This window comes from Hyaena hyaena, unplaced genomic scaffold (genome assembly GCF_003009895.1).
Source record: "Hyaena hyaena isolate Hyena2069 unplaced genomic scaffold, ASM300989v1 scaffold_412, whole genome shotgun sequence".
In the NCBI taxonomy this organism is placed as follows: domain Eukaryota; kingdom Metazoa; phylum Chordata; class Mammalia; order Carnivora; family Hyaenidae; genus Hyaena; species Hyaena hyaena.
In genome coordinates, this window is record NW_024081043.1 from 119154 (window position 1) to 134224 (window position 15071).

General features: G+C 43.0%; 1 protein-coding gene across 1 annotated transcript; it reads right to left on the reverse strand.

Moving 5' to 3' along the window:
- Positions 1 to 11729: 11729 nt before the first annotated feature.
- RFPL4B (ret finger protein like 4B) lies at positions 11730 to 12542 on the reverse strand. The gene has a single exon (XM_039252203.1). The coding sequence runs from the start codon at positions 12540 to 12542 to the stop codon at positions 11730 to 11732; it is 813 nt and encodes a 270-aa protein (XP_039108134.1).
- Between the last annotated feature and the right edge of the window lie 2529 nt (positions 12543 to 15071).

The following is a 15071-nucleotide window of genomic DNA, read 5'->3' on the forward strand; positions in this document are numbered from 1 at the left end:
AGAAACGTCCACACTGTTTCCCAGAGTGGCTGCACCAGTTTGCATTCCCACCAACGATGCAAAAGTGTTCCCCTTTCTCCACTCTTACCAACATCTGTTGTTTCCTGAGCTCATTTTAGCCACTCTGACCAGTTTGAGGTGATATCTCATTGTAGTTTTGATTTGTATTTCCCTGATGATGTGTGATGTTGAGCATCTTTTCATATGTTTGTTAGCCATCTGGTGTCTTTCTTGGAAAAGTGTCTGTTCATGTTTTCTGCCCATTTCTTCACTGGGTTATTTGGTTTTGGGGTGTAAAGTTTGGTAAGTTCTTTATAGATTTTGGATACTAAAATTTTACCAGATAAAGTGATGAACATTTACATAGGGGAGTCCTGTCATCAGGTGTAGAAGCAGGCATAAGGCAGCGCATGCACTTTAAGGAAACACACTTATACATACATTGTACGTTATGTAAATGAGGCTTCAGCACCTCCTTGGGTGGAGATTGCAGTATTATAATGAGGCAAAGTGAACTGTCAGTCACTCCATGGGTCACTCCACAGTCCATCTGTGTAGAACGAGTCAGGGGTTACACTCAAATTGGTGTGCATGGTCTTTGAGGTCAGAGCCTTTCATCCAGGCAGATATTTTTGATTGAGGGGTAGTTTCAGTTTCCATCACAGATGCTACACTCAGGTCTATTGACTGAGTTGAGAGATAAGTCAGAAAGAAGAGCTTAATAAAAAATGTGGAACAAAGGTCGGTGGGTACAAGCAAGTGAACAGAAAAGTTGGGGCCTAGGTGGTGACATTTGGGCCCCAGGACCTGTAAGAGCCTGGGCCTGGAAACGGGCAGTATTGCCACCTTCCACCTCTGGCTCCCACTACATATTGACATGCTTTATCTCTTGTTGCTGGCCAGTCTTCTCCACAAGATGGAAATCATATGTGCTTTCTGTTCCAAGCTTTACTATTTGCAAACTGAATCAACACCAAAGGAGGCCTGGTCTGTCTCCAAAGCCTCGATCAGCAGCGTGGCCTGGAGTTTTTAAAATTCTCCTTAATTCCGAGAGGGCTGCCCCTTCCCCCTAAAGGTTTCAATGTATGAAATCATATTCTCTTGAGGAAACCACAGGGTTATCTTCCCTTTTCATTAGTTAGCTTTATTACTAGCTTGTCCATCAGGGCTGCACTGACAGATGTTTAACAACCGGCTTTCAAAAAAGAGAGGAAAAAGAAAGAAAATGTAACTGTTATATTATTTATCAGTTTGCCAGTATAAATACTATCACCATGGCCCATTTAAGGCTACCAACGTGACATCACTGAAGCCAGAGTTGGGAAGAGATGCATACAATCTACTCTCCAGAGCCCTCACAAGCAGCACTCAGCAGAGCGCTGCTTATAATTTATTTATGTGACCTCTATTTAGATAACAATGTAAAATAGCAGTGATGGAAGTCAGCAGCCTTTTCTTGATCCTGATGGTTTAGAATCCAGAGCCAAGTAGCTTGCATCCCTAGTGCTACATTTAATTAAATATGAGTGGGCCCTTGAAGCTCCGTGTCTAGACTTAGAGGGAGTGTCACCATCAGTTAGAGACATGGCCACAGACTAGCAGGGAGGAAACAGCCATGCCTCACATCTGTCAGTTAAGACTATGGTGTCTGAATCCAGCTGTTTGGATCCAGAGTCTATTTTTCCCCTCTTTGACTCTCTATGCCACTTATGGAGAAAGGCAGCTTAATAATTAAGCTACTTATTTAAACTCCTAATTATTAAAATCGGGGTATTAAAACACATACTTTACATGACTTTTGAAAGGATTAAATAAAGTAATTCATGTTACACAATGAGTTCCGTGCCTGGTACACAGTAAGTGTGCAATAAATGTTTTAGCATCGTTTTAATTACCTGTCTTTTTCTCTCTAATGCTATGTTAATCAGAGTATTGTTTACTATGATCCACATTACATTTTTAAATGGTCTTTCCTGTCCTTGTTTTCTAAGTTCTTTTTGAAAAATAAAGAACAGCATAAAATTTTGTCTTTTACCTTTTTGGTGCCTGTTGTTTGGTTTTTCTTATGGACTGCAGACAGGACTTTCAGCTAAATAGCATAAGCCAATAAATACCACCTTTAGCGTCTACTTCAGGTCTCCTTTTTCCATAAAGCCGGGCCTTCCTCCAGCCCAGGCACACTCCCCCATGTAAGGCTCACTACCCTTCAGCATCTCCCCTGGCGGCTCCCCCACTCCCTCAGCTAGCTCCTGGACAGCCTCTGGCACTGCCCGCCCCTACCCAAAGAAGCACCCTTGCAGTCAACACAGAATACCACCTGATCAAAGCAATCTGCCTCAACTTATGATAGAGGGAAAAAGTTAAGAAAACAAACAGAAAACAAAAACTTAATCCCTTAGAATATTGTTGAAAGTGGGGGTGGGGTGGGGAGTTGCTATTTGAAACTACAATTGGCAGAAGAATTCTCTCCTTCCCCCCCAAAAAAGGAAAGACAAAGAGACCTAATTTTCTCAGCATAAAATGTAAGGATATGAGTTTTCTGCGGGTTTTCTGAATTTTCTGGAAGTCGCCAGGAAGCGAGGCAGGCTGTCTGTCTGGATGGGCAGCGAGGCAGCTGGGACAAAAACAATGGTTACATAATGGGACCATTCTAGCTGACCATGATCTGGAATCAAGGTCAGCTAGAATGGTTTTATGAGGCTTTTAGAAAACCTGAATATCTAATACCCAGGATTTGGCTGTATGAGTCACAACGCACACCTCATCACCCTAAAAGAAGACCTGCTACACTCATAGCATTGTGCTCAGAGTCCTTCAGAGAGAGGAGTGAGCATGCCCCATAGGGTTTCAATGCTGCCTTCTCCTAGCTGATCAGGACAGAACAGACACACAGGCTCCAAGCAGAGGAACTAACAGTGCAGTGAAGGGACCATCATCAACCTGAAAAACTCAGCATCTAGGGATGTTCCCACACAGTGGAGGTGAGGGCTGGCAGAAATTCTGGCCTATCGGAAGGAGCCAGTGACCTGATGATTCTGTGAGTGGAGGCCCAGCAGAGCCTTGGAGTCCATTCCTCTCTTCTGCCTCCCAGCAAAGGCCAGAGGTGAGGCAGGGACACCCAGGACACTGGACATGCAGGTGAATATTTTGGGGTCATCAGGTATGACAGATCTTGCTTAGATCATTAGGGAGGAAAAAGAGGGAGGTGGGAACAGTGAAGGTCACATCACTGAAAGCCACTGGAGTTGATGACGCATATGCAGACTTCCCTCTATGAGAAAACTGTGCCATTTTTTTATGAGACATGCCACCTTCCTAAATTTGTCACTCAATAGGAAAATTCCATCACTTTCCATTATCCCAACTACTCCATGGTGCATTTAAAACTAAACTGTGGGAGCTCCTGGGTGTTCAACTGGTTAAGCATCCAACTTTGGCTCAGTTCATGATCTCACGATTTGTGGGTTCGAGTCCCACATCGGGCTCTGTGCTGACAGCTCAGAGCCTGGAGCCTGCTTCAGGTTCTGTGTCTCCCTCTCTCTGACCCTCCCCTGCTCACACTCTGTCTCTCTTTCTCTCTCTCAAAAAAAAAAAAAAAAGGTTAAAAATTGCTCTGGCATTGGAGAATATGGGTGTTTGTAAAATAACCTAAACAAATTGGACAAGTCACTTTATTTCTGAAAGTGCCATACTTTGTGAAGCTCAGACGTCATTGGTCCATCATCTCTGTCATCTTCATCAAAACAGAACAAAGAACATGAGCTCAAACGGACTTCCGGCCATGATGAGAAGCACAAGTAAATCTGTTCTAAAAATATATGTTCTAAAAATATCAATGGGGAGGGTTTATGTACTTAGTCTTCCTTGATTTGTCACATTGAGATATAACTTATTTTGGTTTTTTGCTTTTAAAAAAATTTTTTAACATTTATTCATTTTTGAGAGACAGAGAGAGACAGAGCACAAGAGAGGGAGGAGCAGAGAGGAGGGAGACATAGAATCTGAAGCAGGTTCCAGGCTTCTGAGCTATCAGCACAGAACCCAATGCAGGGCTTGAACTCACTGTCTATAAGATCATGACCTGAGCTGAAGTCAGATGCTTAACCAACTGAACCACCCAGGCACCCCGAGATATAACTTACTTTGAACTTAAAAAGTCTTCATGAGGGGCACCTGGGTGCTTCAGTTGGTTAAGTGTTCAACTTCAACTCAAGTCATGATCTCACAGTTCATGAGTTCAAACCCCGCATCCGGCTCCATGCTGCCAGCTCAGAGCCTGAAGCTTGCTTCAGATTCTCTGTCTCCTTCTCTCTCTGACCCTCCCCCACTCACATTCTGTCTCTCTTTCAAAATTAAATAAACATTTTTTTTTTAAGTCTTCATGAGAAGTGTTTGTACTCTTGAGTAGAATTCATGTTTGGCAAAATCTACTTCTGATTTCTTTTTTTAAAAATTTTTAAAGGTTTTTAATTTATTTTTGAGAGCAAGAGAGACAAAGCACCAGTGGGGGAGGGGCAGAGAGAGGGGAGGAGACACAGAATCTGAAGCAGGCTCCAGGCTCTGAGCTGTCAGCAAAGAGCCTGATGCAGGGCTGGAACTCACACGCCGAGAGATCAGGACCTGAGCCAAAGTCAGCTTTCCTCTGACTGGACCACCCAGGTGCCCCGGGCAAGTTTGGAAAACATAAACATCAAGGGGAGTTCTCCCCCCCCCCCCCCCGAGTGGCTTAGTCAGTTAAGCATCTGACTCTTGATCTCGGCTCAGGTCATGGTCTCATGGTTTGTGAGTTCGAGTCCCGCATCGGGCTCTGAACTGATGGCATGGAGCCTGTTTGGGATTCTGTTTGTCCCTCTCTTTCCCTATGTCCCTCTCCCACCTATGCGCCTTAAGGCACATGCTCTCTCTTTCTCTCCCCAAAAAAATAAACTTTAAATAAACAAACAAACAAATAAACATATCAACATCTTTTACTGGTGGTTGCCAGAGGGGAGGGGAGTGGAGGGATGGGTGAAATAGATAAAGGGGATTAAGAATACAATTAATTGTGATGAGCACCAAGTAACGTATAGAGCTGATGAATCATTATATTATCCACTTGAAACTAATATAACTGTGTGCTAATTATACTTGAATAAAAACTTTTTCAAAATAAAAATATCAACATCTTTTATGATAAACTTGCACCCAGTTATGCTTACATGCCCAACTCAGGATCCTTAGCACCGTCTAGGCATTCTCCTCTGACAACAGTTTGGAATTTCTGAGCCTGGTAAAGTGAAGCATCTGCATCTTTTTTATCTTAAGAAACTATTACCACCTTCCAGCTTTGTTTGCTATCTGCAGCAACCTGTACTTGAAAAATAAAATTATTTCTTACTTGAAAGATTCAGGGCAGGAGGTTGGTCTGTTTTTACTGCTACTTAGTGGTAATTAGATATTCTAGCAGTTCTTTGATGGCAGTCATGGTGTCATGCATTTTGGAGTGAGAAACACCAACAATTTCCTGGAAAAACTGAAAGAAATGCTACACTTAGAAACCTGATTGAGAGCCGTTTTCACAAACCTGACTGATTCGGTTGATCTGCACAGTACAAGAACTCCTCATTATCTGACTCCTGGGAAAAGACCATTTAAATAAATCTCCCTAAATGTTCTCAAGTGAAAAAAGCAAGGAAAAAAACAATGTACCTACTAAATGAACATTTAGATAAAATATACACATACACACAGAGAATACCTCTGGAGGAATTCCTAAGCAATTGGCAACATGAGTTGTTTTAGAGGAGAATGAGGTAAATGGGGATAAGAATGCCATGAGATAGTTTCACTATGTGTCTTTTTGAACAGCGAACCACGTGCATTTATTTAAAATATATATACCTACATATGTATATATGCATATATATGTGTTATACATATATAACATGTAGAATGTGTGTGTGTATGTGTGTGTGTGTGTGTGTGTATAAAACAAGTAGCAAGATGTGAAAAATATCTCTAATAGACATAAATCTGGCCGTTGGAACTTTAAGATCATTGGTCCCCTGAACACAAGCCATGCATTAGTGACTGACAGGCTCACAGCTGCCCCATGCAGGTGCTGGAGTGGTATAATGGCTGGGTCTGGGGGTAGTCTGGGGAGTGCTGGAGGTGAGGAAACCCCTGCTTGCTTAAGCACCTAACAAAATGACTGGAGGAAAAGTGCTTGCCTGTTTTGAGGTTGAGAATGTTGATACAGAGAGTGCAGGGACTTTGAAATGTAGGCAAATAAATCTTGGACCAGGATAACAAGGGCTACTTGAGGTGAAATTCTCAAAGCTCGTCAAAAGGGAAGAACTGTACATGTGGATTGAATATTTGATATTAATGAAGCATTCATTTTTTTATGTGTGATAATCATATCGTAATTACATTTTCTTATGTGCTTTTCATTTAGAGATATTTATTCATTAGAGATATTTATTGAGCAGTTATGGATCACATGATATGTGAGATTCGCTCTTAAATAATCCAACGGGAAGGAATGGCATTTGTCGGCATTTGTGGCTTTGTCCATGTTTGGGATTTTCTATTAAATGAGAAAACAGAGGCACGCTTTGTACATTGTCTTTTAGTTTTTGACATTGGTCGTAGAAGGGAAGGAGAAGGAAGCTGAGGGAAGGCTGCAAGCATACCAAATCCTGGGAGACCCACCAAAGTTCTAATGGCTGGAGCCAGGGAACACGAGATGAAATAAAGGGAGGTTGTGGGGCTGCTCTATGGGTCTCCAGAAAGGCATGTGGGGAATGGAGTCGTCTAGAAAACACCCAAGAATCAACTCCATGTCACAGATATGTTGGCACATTAGAAAATGAGTCAGGAATAAGTCCAACTGCAAAGAGAACACAAAAAAATAACAGTGGCTTAACACAAAAAGCTGTTCATGTTTGCATCACACCTACAAAGACGAGAGGACATGTCCCAAGGCCAACAGAGTGTCCCTGCAGCCTTCAGAGGTCCAGGCTTCTCGGGCCCTGAAGCTTCCCCTTAGCCCCGTGGTCCAGGAGAGGAGCATCTGCATTTGAAGCAAGGGATGGTGGAGGAAGAGACTGAAAATTGGGCAGAGAGGTTGGCTCTTAAGGAAAGTTCTTAGAAGCGTGAAACAAGGAAGTCTGAAAGCAGGCTGCATGTAGCACCTATATGCACATTGTATAGCCACAGCTGAATCGGCCACGGATGAAAAACAAACAAACAAACAAACAAACAAACAAACAAACTCAGCTTTTGCCTAATTCCAAGCCAGTGTTTACAGGTTTTCCAAAGACAGTAACCTCATAAGAAGCAGATTATACCATTTTTTTTTTCCTGGATGCTTTTTATGTAGGAGAAAAAAAAAGGTGGCCCAGCAAGGCTTTAATAAGAGCCTTCTTGGGGCGCCTGGGTGGCTCAGTCAGTTAAGCCTCGGACTTCACTCAGGTCATGATCTCACGGTTTGTGAGTTTGAGCACTGCCTCGGGCTCTGTGCTGACAGCTAGCTCAGAGCCTGGAGCCTGCTTCGGATTCTGTGTCTCCCTCTCTCTCTGTCCCTCCCTTGCTCATGCTCTGTTTCTCTCTCTCTCAAAACATAAATAAACATTAAAAAATTTTTTTTTTACATAATAACAGCCTTCTTCTTACAGAGGGTTCCAAAACCAAATATTAAAAACACAGACTTAGGTCACTATAGTGAGCAGTTATTTTTATAGACAGTTTTGAGTATCATCAGGGTGTTAGAATTGATGACAGAAATCTTATGATAAAACATGTGGGTGGGGAGGGGTGGAGGGTACTTAGGCAAAAATGTCTTTAGGAATTTTGTTAATACGCTAATCTAATCCCAGCTAAAACCATCCAACCTCTCTATTCCCTTCATTGTTCTAGGGTTGTTTGTTTAAATGCAGGGGTTAAAATTAAACTTAAATTTAAATGCAATTAACTTTAAACTAATTAATTAATTGAAATGTAATTAGTTGGATGAATAATTTAACGCAGAGATTAAAATCAAAATGTACTGTTTGCTCACCTCCACTGGTTTCAAAGTGTGGTCCCCACCAACATTATTTGGGGAACTTATTACAAATGCAAATTCTCGGGCCCCACCCAGACCTTCTGAATTCATCCAAGGGATTCTGGCTCACAGTAAACCTTTGGAACCGATACAGTACAGTGATCCCCATCCCCAAACCCCCTACCCGCCCCCCCATCCCATCTTCCCGCCCTGGGCCTCACAGGCACATTACAATCACCCAGAAAACTTGGGAAAACCCCGCTGTCTGAATCCCATCCCCAGGGACTCTGATTTGATTGGTTTGGGTTATTTGTTTTTCGGGTATGGATGTGTTCTCAGGCGTGGGGATTTGTGAACGTTCCTCTCGCGAGACTATGAGAATACAAGACCGAGAACTGGTTGCTCCAGCCAGCTTTGGTGGTCTGGGCTTTTATGGCCAAGTAAAGCCACTCAATGCAACTGTATTCTAGTTGTGAGGGACACATGTCCCTCCCAAATAAAGATGTTAAGAGTAGTCATTTCTTCTCTGTCCCCTCGAAAGCTCCCTTTGACCCGGATCAGGAGGATGGAGTTGCCCAGACCCCATTAGCCTGGGGAGGTGCTCCACCAGATCCCATCTACCTTCTGTATTGCATCTCTGTGGCTTTTCTCCTTCTTTCCTACCTAACCTGGAGTTCAGGTCAATTGTAACAAAACGAGTCAGATTGGGATCCATACTTAATGAGTTTAGTCCAAGAATTCGGTGGTGGAAAGAACATTGTAGATATTGTTGGCGAGGCAGAGGCAGATGTAAACAAGAGCCGGGGTTATTATGCTAGCAAAGTTTCTGTGGAGAGGCTCTTTTTAAAGGAGCCCCAGATGAGGACAGGATGCGTTGAGGCTTGAGAAGGCCTGAAATTTGTGGAGGACTCTAGAGAAGAGGTAGGAAGGGTGGTAATAACGAATACTACCTTGCTATGATAATTAGGATTTCAAATTATAATATATTCCCATACTACTGTTGCTTTTTGAGGCACCAGAGTTCTGTTCCCCACATTGACTCCATTTCTACCAACCAGCACCATTAAAACCTTTCTACATACATTTATGTCCACACTACAGTTTTTAAGGTTGGGGGCCGGGTGGAAGGGGTGGCTGAGGAGTGGGAAGAGGAGGAAAGTACTTTACACAGATGGGTGAGGGGGATGGACACACCATGATGCTTTTTTGTATCAACTCGTTAAGTAATAACAATCATTTGATTACTAAGACTAGTCAAAATGCAGGGCATCTGGGTGGCTCTGTGTGTTAAGTGTCTGACTTCAGCTCAGGCCGTGATCTAAAGGTTCATAGGTTCAAGCCCCACATGGGGCTATGTGCTGACAGCTCAGAGCCTATAGCCTGCTTCACATTCCATGTGTCTCTTTCTGCCCCTCCCCCACTTGTGTTCTTTCTCTCTTTCAAGAGTAAACATTTTTTTTAAATTTTTTATTTATTTTTAGGAGAGAGAGAGAGAGACAGCGTGAGCAGGGGAGGGTCAGAGAGAGAGGGAGTCACAGACTGAAACAGGCTCCAGGCTCTGAACTGGCAGTCAGCACAGGGCCCGATGTGGGGCTCGAACCCACAAACCGTGAGATCATGACCCAAGCGAAAGTCGGACGCTTAACCGACTAAGCCACCCAGGCGACCCAAGAGTAAACATTTTTTAAAAGCTGGAAGTGTGAAATGTTTTGCAAAGGGTAAATACCGACTGACAACAGAATAAGCTTGTGACCCAGTCCCCATCAAGGTTTCCCCTGGGCCATAATATTCAGTCAGACAAGAGAAAGGATCCAGGCCAATCATTGGCCACTGGCATTTTCACTTAATGATTGACGAAGGGAAAAAATCATTCAGGTCCCTCCTCTGGGATGAAGGGAACTTGGAACTTACACCTCCCATGAGAAAGAGACAGAAAGTTCCTCAAAGCAAATAGTCTTTAAGAGAACCTGAAATATGCAAATACAACACAAGTTGTTACCTAAGCTCCTAGGGAAACTAGGTCTGCCCTTTTTTTTGGGCATTCTGAGACACAAGAAGGGACTGGAAACCTAGGGCCCAACCCAGGGTTTCAAACTACAACTCTCAACCTGATGACCAGTTGTGAAATCAAATGTGGGTGAGCCCAGCAATTTTTTTTCCTAATAAAATATAAAAGAGAAAATTACAGTGTATTGCTCATCATAAGTACCATTTCAGGAAACTTTTGTCCATATTACCAGGACCTGTTAAGGCAGATCAGGGTGGATGCAGACCCTGAATTAGAGAAGGGCAAGAGACCCCTTAATAAAATCATAGGGATCAAAAGGAAATAAGGAAAAATACCAAAACTGGGCTGTGCCCCCCACTCCAGTGGGATTGGGAAGAGAAAGGAGATGACTATCTTTTTTCACTGGAAATGAGGTCAAAAGCAGACTCCTGAACATGTCCCAACCCAGCCCTTTCAAAGCAGATGTCACCTCAGAAGTGGCTGACTCAGTAAATTAGAAAAACACACAACCCTACAGGACCTGAGTGTCTTGAAGGGGAGCCATCGTGAGCACATGAGTCTGATATGAGAAATTGTCTCCAACTGTGCAGTGGTGAGAGAGGCACAAGCTTCAGGCGGAACAGAAAAGGACTAAGGCAACTACACAGGAAAACATCAGACATTTCAGAGATTTAACTGCAAAACATCTAAAATTCTCACATCAAAAAATGGATTCAGAAGCAACCTGAAAAACAGTTTTTGGTGAATATCTGTCCATAAGTTAATGTGGTTGATAAGAATTCCCACAAATCAAAAATCAGCAGTGGGGAACTGAAGTTCAGGCTCATGGGGAGGGGTTCTTCTCGGGGTTCTTCTCAGAAGGGTTTGGCATGGAAAACTGCACCCGGTGGGTGGAAGGCCAGGGGTCCAGTCTTCTCAATGGCCACTTCCATCGTTACTCATTTCCCTAATTCCCCATTCCTTCTTTACTCCAAAAGTTTCAGAATCTTAACAGCTTGACATTGTCTGAGCCTGTTGGCACCTCTGTGCCTGCCACATACCTTACCCCTTTGACAACCACACAGGAGGCCAATTCCTGAAATGAGCAAAGGGCGATTCCCATTAGAACAAACATGAATCACCATTAACTAGAGATACCTCAAAGTTTTTGTGTTTCAGGAAAACTTAGGCAGCTGTGTTTGGGAGAAAACAAAAACGACGCGTACTTCTTTCCCAGGACTTTTGTCTCTCCCTGAAACTTCATGACAAAATCTCACAGCTAGCTGTTTCCTTCTTTCCCAGAGAGCTGTCATTAGGAATTACAGAAAAGGCATAAAATAATGAAAAAAGCATTGTTTCTACCCACAAAGCATTTTATTTAACTTCCAAACTAAAATGACCTATTTATATTTAGTACAAAATAAATGCACAACATTGTCTCTGATCATCGCAGCTACTTGGCGGAGAGGTACAAGTATCCCCCCACTTGAAGACTAGGAAAACTGGGACTTAGAGCACTTAATATCCCCTAAAACCTCATAATTCTTTAGCTACAAAGTCTAAAAAAACTGTTTAGCTGCAAAGTCTGCAAAATCCATTTTAAAATCTGCAAAAACCTTTCTACTACAACACGTTGTCTCTTTCTGGGTCATTCTGCCCTTTCTCCGGTCAAAGATCTCATTCACCTCTAAGAAAGCTAGGAAGCACCTGAGTTTCTCATGAGCAGATCTTCAGGGAGGTTCCACACTCATTTTCTCTAGGCAGCTCAGGACAGAAGAACGGACGCAATGGCTCCACGCATGAAAGATGACTGTGTGTATAGATGAGGGCATTACCTCTCACATCAAAAAACTTGATTTCTTCCATCTCAACATCTAAGAAAATTCCTACGTGGCTAAGTTCAGGGCTCGCAGGAATTCTGGTTTCTGGGATGGAGCCATTATAGATGGTTCCGGCCTTCATGCTGATAAACCAGAAGCCATGTTTAGAGAAGAAACCGTCCTTTCTCTTTCTGTCGACTGATTCCTTGCAGATCCCCAGAGTCCATTCCTGCCCCTTTCCCACTTCAACCTCCCAGTAATGACAGCCGGAGGAGAAGCATGGGGTGCCCAAGACACAGGCCAGGTAGGTGAACCTCTGGGGATCTTCCATTGGGTTGTGGCAGATCCTCCCACACCGAACACTCTTGAGGTCATCAGAGAGGATGAGGAAGGAGTGGGCGGTGCTCGGATCCAGGGTCATATCCTCCTGGAACCTCCGTAACTCACTGCTCACATGCAGACTTTTCTCCAGCAGGGCACTGTGCTGTGCAAACAGAAGGGATAGAGCTCCAATTTGCCATTCCTCCAAAGGGTTGCTGTCGCTTACCCCTCGACACACGGGGCAGCTCAATTTCAGCTCCCTGTGTTCCAGCATCCATTTTTCCATGCAACGAAAGCAGAAAATGTGTGCGCAGGGAAGCAAAATGGGGCTGAAGAAAATTTCCAGACAAACTGGACAGGTCACCTCTTCTTGCAGACTTTGTGCCATAGTGCCTGAAGGCCACTCCTTGGCAGTGAACGGAGCTGAAGTGGCCCTTTATTACCTTCTGAAAGTGAGCTGGAGCCTTCAATACACAATCGGCTCTTCAATGATCAGGATGAACCTAAATCCAATACGAACAATAGCATGAATCTTTCTGCAGTTTACGCAGAAAAGCAGCACTACAGTCACCAGAGAATCATAGTAAAAGCACTATCTGTGAGGAAAACAGGGAATCACATACCTGTGAGAAAAGCGAGGTGATCACAAACGAGAGAGAGAGACAAGGATAGTGGACATGATCGTTTCCAGTGGGGCGGCTGACCTTGTGTGGAGACACCCAGATGAAGTCTTCTCTGCTCTGACCACAGCTTCTCTCAGTGGGAACTGAGTGCAGAGAGGTCTTTAACAAGATCTAGGAGTGCAGCATCCGCCTCTAATCAGTATCTCTCTGTAGGTCACCTGCAGTTCAAGAAAAATAATTTCCATAACTAAATCCAACCATAAAAATAAGGCCAATCCGACTCCAGCTGTCACAGAAAAGAGGCTCTAAGAAGTCCTCAGCATTTCAAAGAAAACCACCACACGTGAGTAAAACTAGAGAAAAACCACTGCCAAATGGAGGAAATACCCATTACAGAACCAATTTTAAGGATGAAGTGTCATTCGGATGAAATGCTTTAAAGCACTCTTAGAAAACTAAGAAAAATAAGGCTTGAGTGAGTGTGAATAAGAACATAACCATCGTCACCAACTTCTCTAAAATAATAATGTCTGAACACAAGCCAAAAAGGTGTTCCTTACAAGGAAGATGCCCTCCAGCTATAGCATCCACCAGCTCCCCCCCAGAGCTTACTGGAGAGACACCACCTGGGCCTTCCTACAAAGGCTGCATACTTTGAGTGCGGGCTTGGAGCAAGCTGGGTTCCTAACTCAAAGACGGCCCCGTTTTTAAGGCCAGTCAGTGCCAGTGAGATGGTGTGAACAGAGGAGTCTTCTTGAAAAGGGGCTTCTACTGAATAACAACACAACTTCTTTGAACATCCTGGAACACATTCCCTCATCTTCATCCAACAAATACTTTCTAGGAGCTTCCCACACTCCCATCCTTCACTAGACTTTGGGGACACGGATTTATATAACAATAAACGGGGACATGTGCCTGCAAGGAACTTGGAATCTTTAGAAACATTCCAATTCCCAGATGGCAGTCCAGTCTGATGGGGCCTGGCCTTCCTGAGGCACCTGGGTGGCTCAGATGATTAAACATATGACTCTTGACTTCAGCTCAGGTCATGATCTCACAGTTCATGGGATTAAGCCCCATGATGGGTTCCACAATACTAGCACTGACAGTGAGGATCCTGCTTTAGATTCTCTCTCTCTTTGCCCCTTGCCCACTCATGCATGCTCACGCTCTCACACTCACTCTCTCTCAAAATAAATAAATAAATATTAGAAACAGAGAGAGAAATAAACCTCTTTTTTAAAATCCCCTATCACGCTTTCCAAAAACCTGAACTTTTTTTCTTAATGTTTATTTTTCAGAGAGATAGACAGAGCATGAGTGGGGGAGGGGCAGAGAGAAAGAGGGAGACACAGAATCTGAAGTGGGCTCCAGGCTCTAAGCTGGCAGCACAGAGCCCGGACACCGGGCTTAAACTCATAGGCCGTGAGATCAGAGCCTGAGCCAAAGTGGGATGCCTTTTTTTTTTTTTAATGAATTTTTATAGTTTATTTTTGAGACAGAGAGACAGAGCATGAGTGGGGGAGGGGCGGAGAGAGAGGAAGACTTCCCAGGAACCCCCCAAAAAATCTGACTTTCTAAGGCAAATTGAATATGGTGCTTACAATCTAAAAGAGCTTGCCCAACCCACCTTGGTATATATACACGAAAAAAATTTATAAAAGAAAAAAAATGCTACATTTGTAAAAAGTCCTTTTTAGCGTTATCTATGACTCCAAATGATCAGAAACAATCTAATTATATAAATATAATGAAATGATTCCATTACTTATAATATAGCTATTAAAAGTAGCATTTCTTAAATTCCACATTTGAGTGAAATCATATGGTAATTTGTCTTTCTTTGACTTATTTCACCTTAGCATAATACTCTCTAGCTCCATCCCCATCATTGCAAATTGGCAACAAAATAAATGAACATGGTTGGGGGAGGGGAGAGGGAGGCAAACCAGGAAACAGACCCTCAGTGAGAGAACAAACTGAGGGTTGCTGGAGGGGAGGTGGATGAGGGGATCCGTTAAATAGGTGATGGGGATTAAGGAAGGAAGGCACTTGTGATAAGCACTGGTTGTTGTCTGTTAAGTGATTAATCACTAAATTCCAACCTGAAACTAATATTACACTGTATGTTAACTAAATGGAATTTAAATAAAAATTTGGAAAAAAGAAAAAACAATGTATTTAAATAAAAACCCAGAAACATCTTTAAGACATAATGCTAGAAAATAAAAAGGAACCCTTTTAAAATACATACATTTGTAACTGAAAACACATAAAAACACATGTATGCA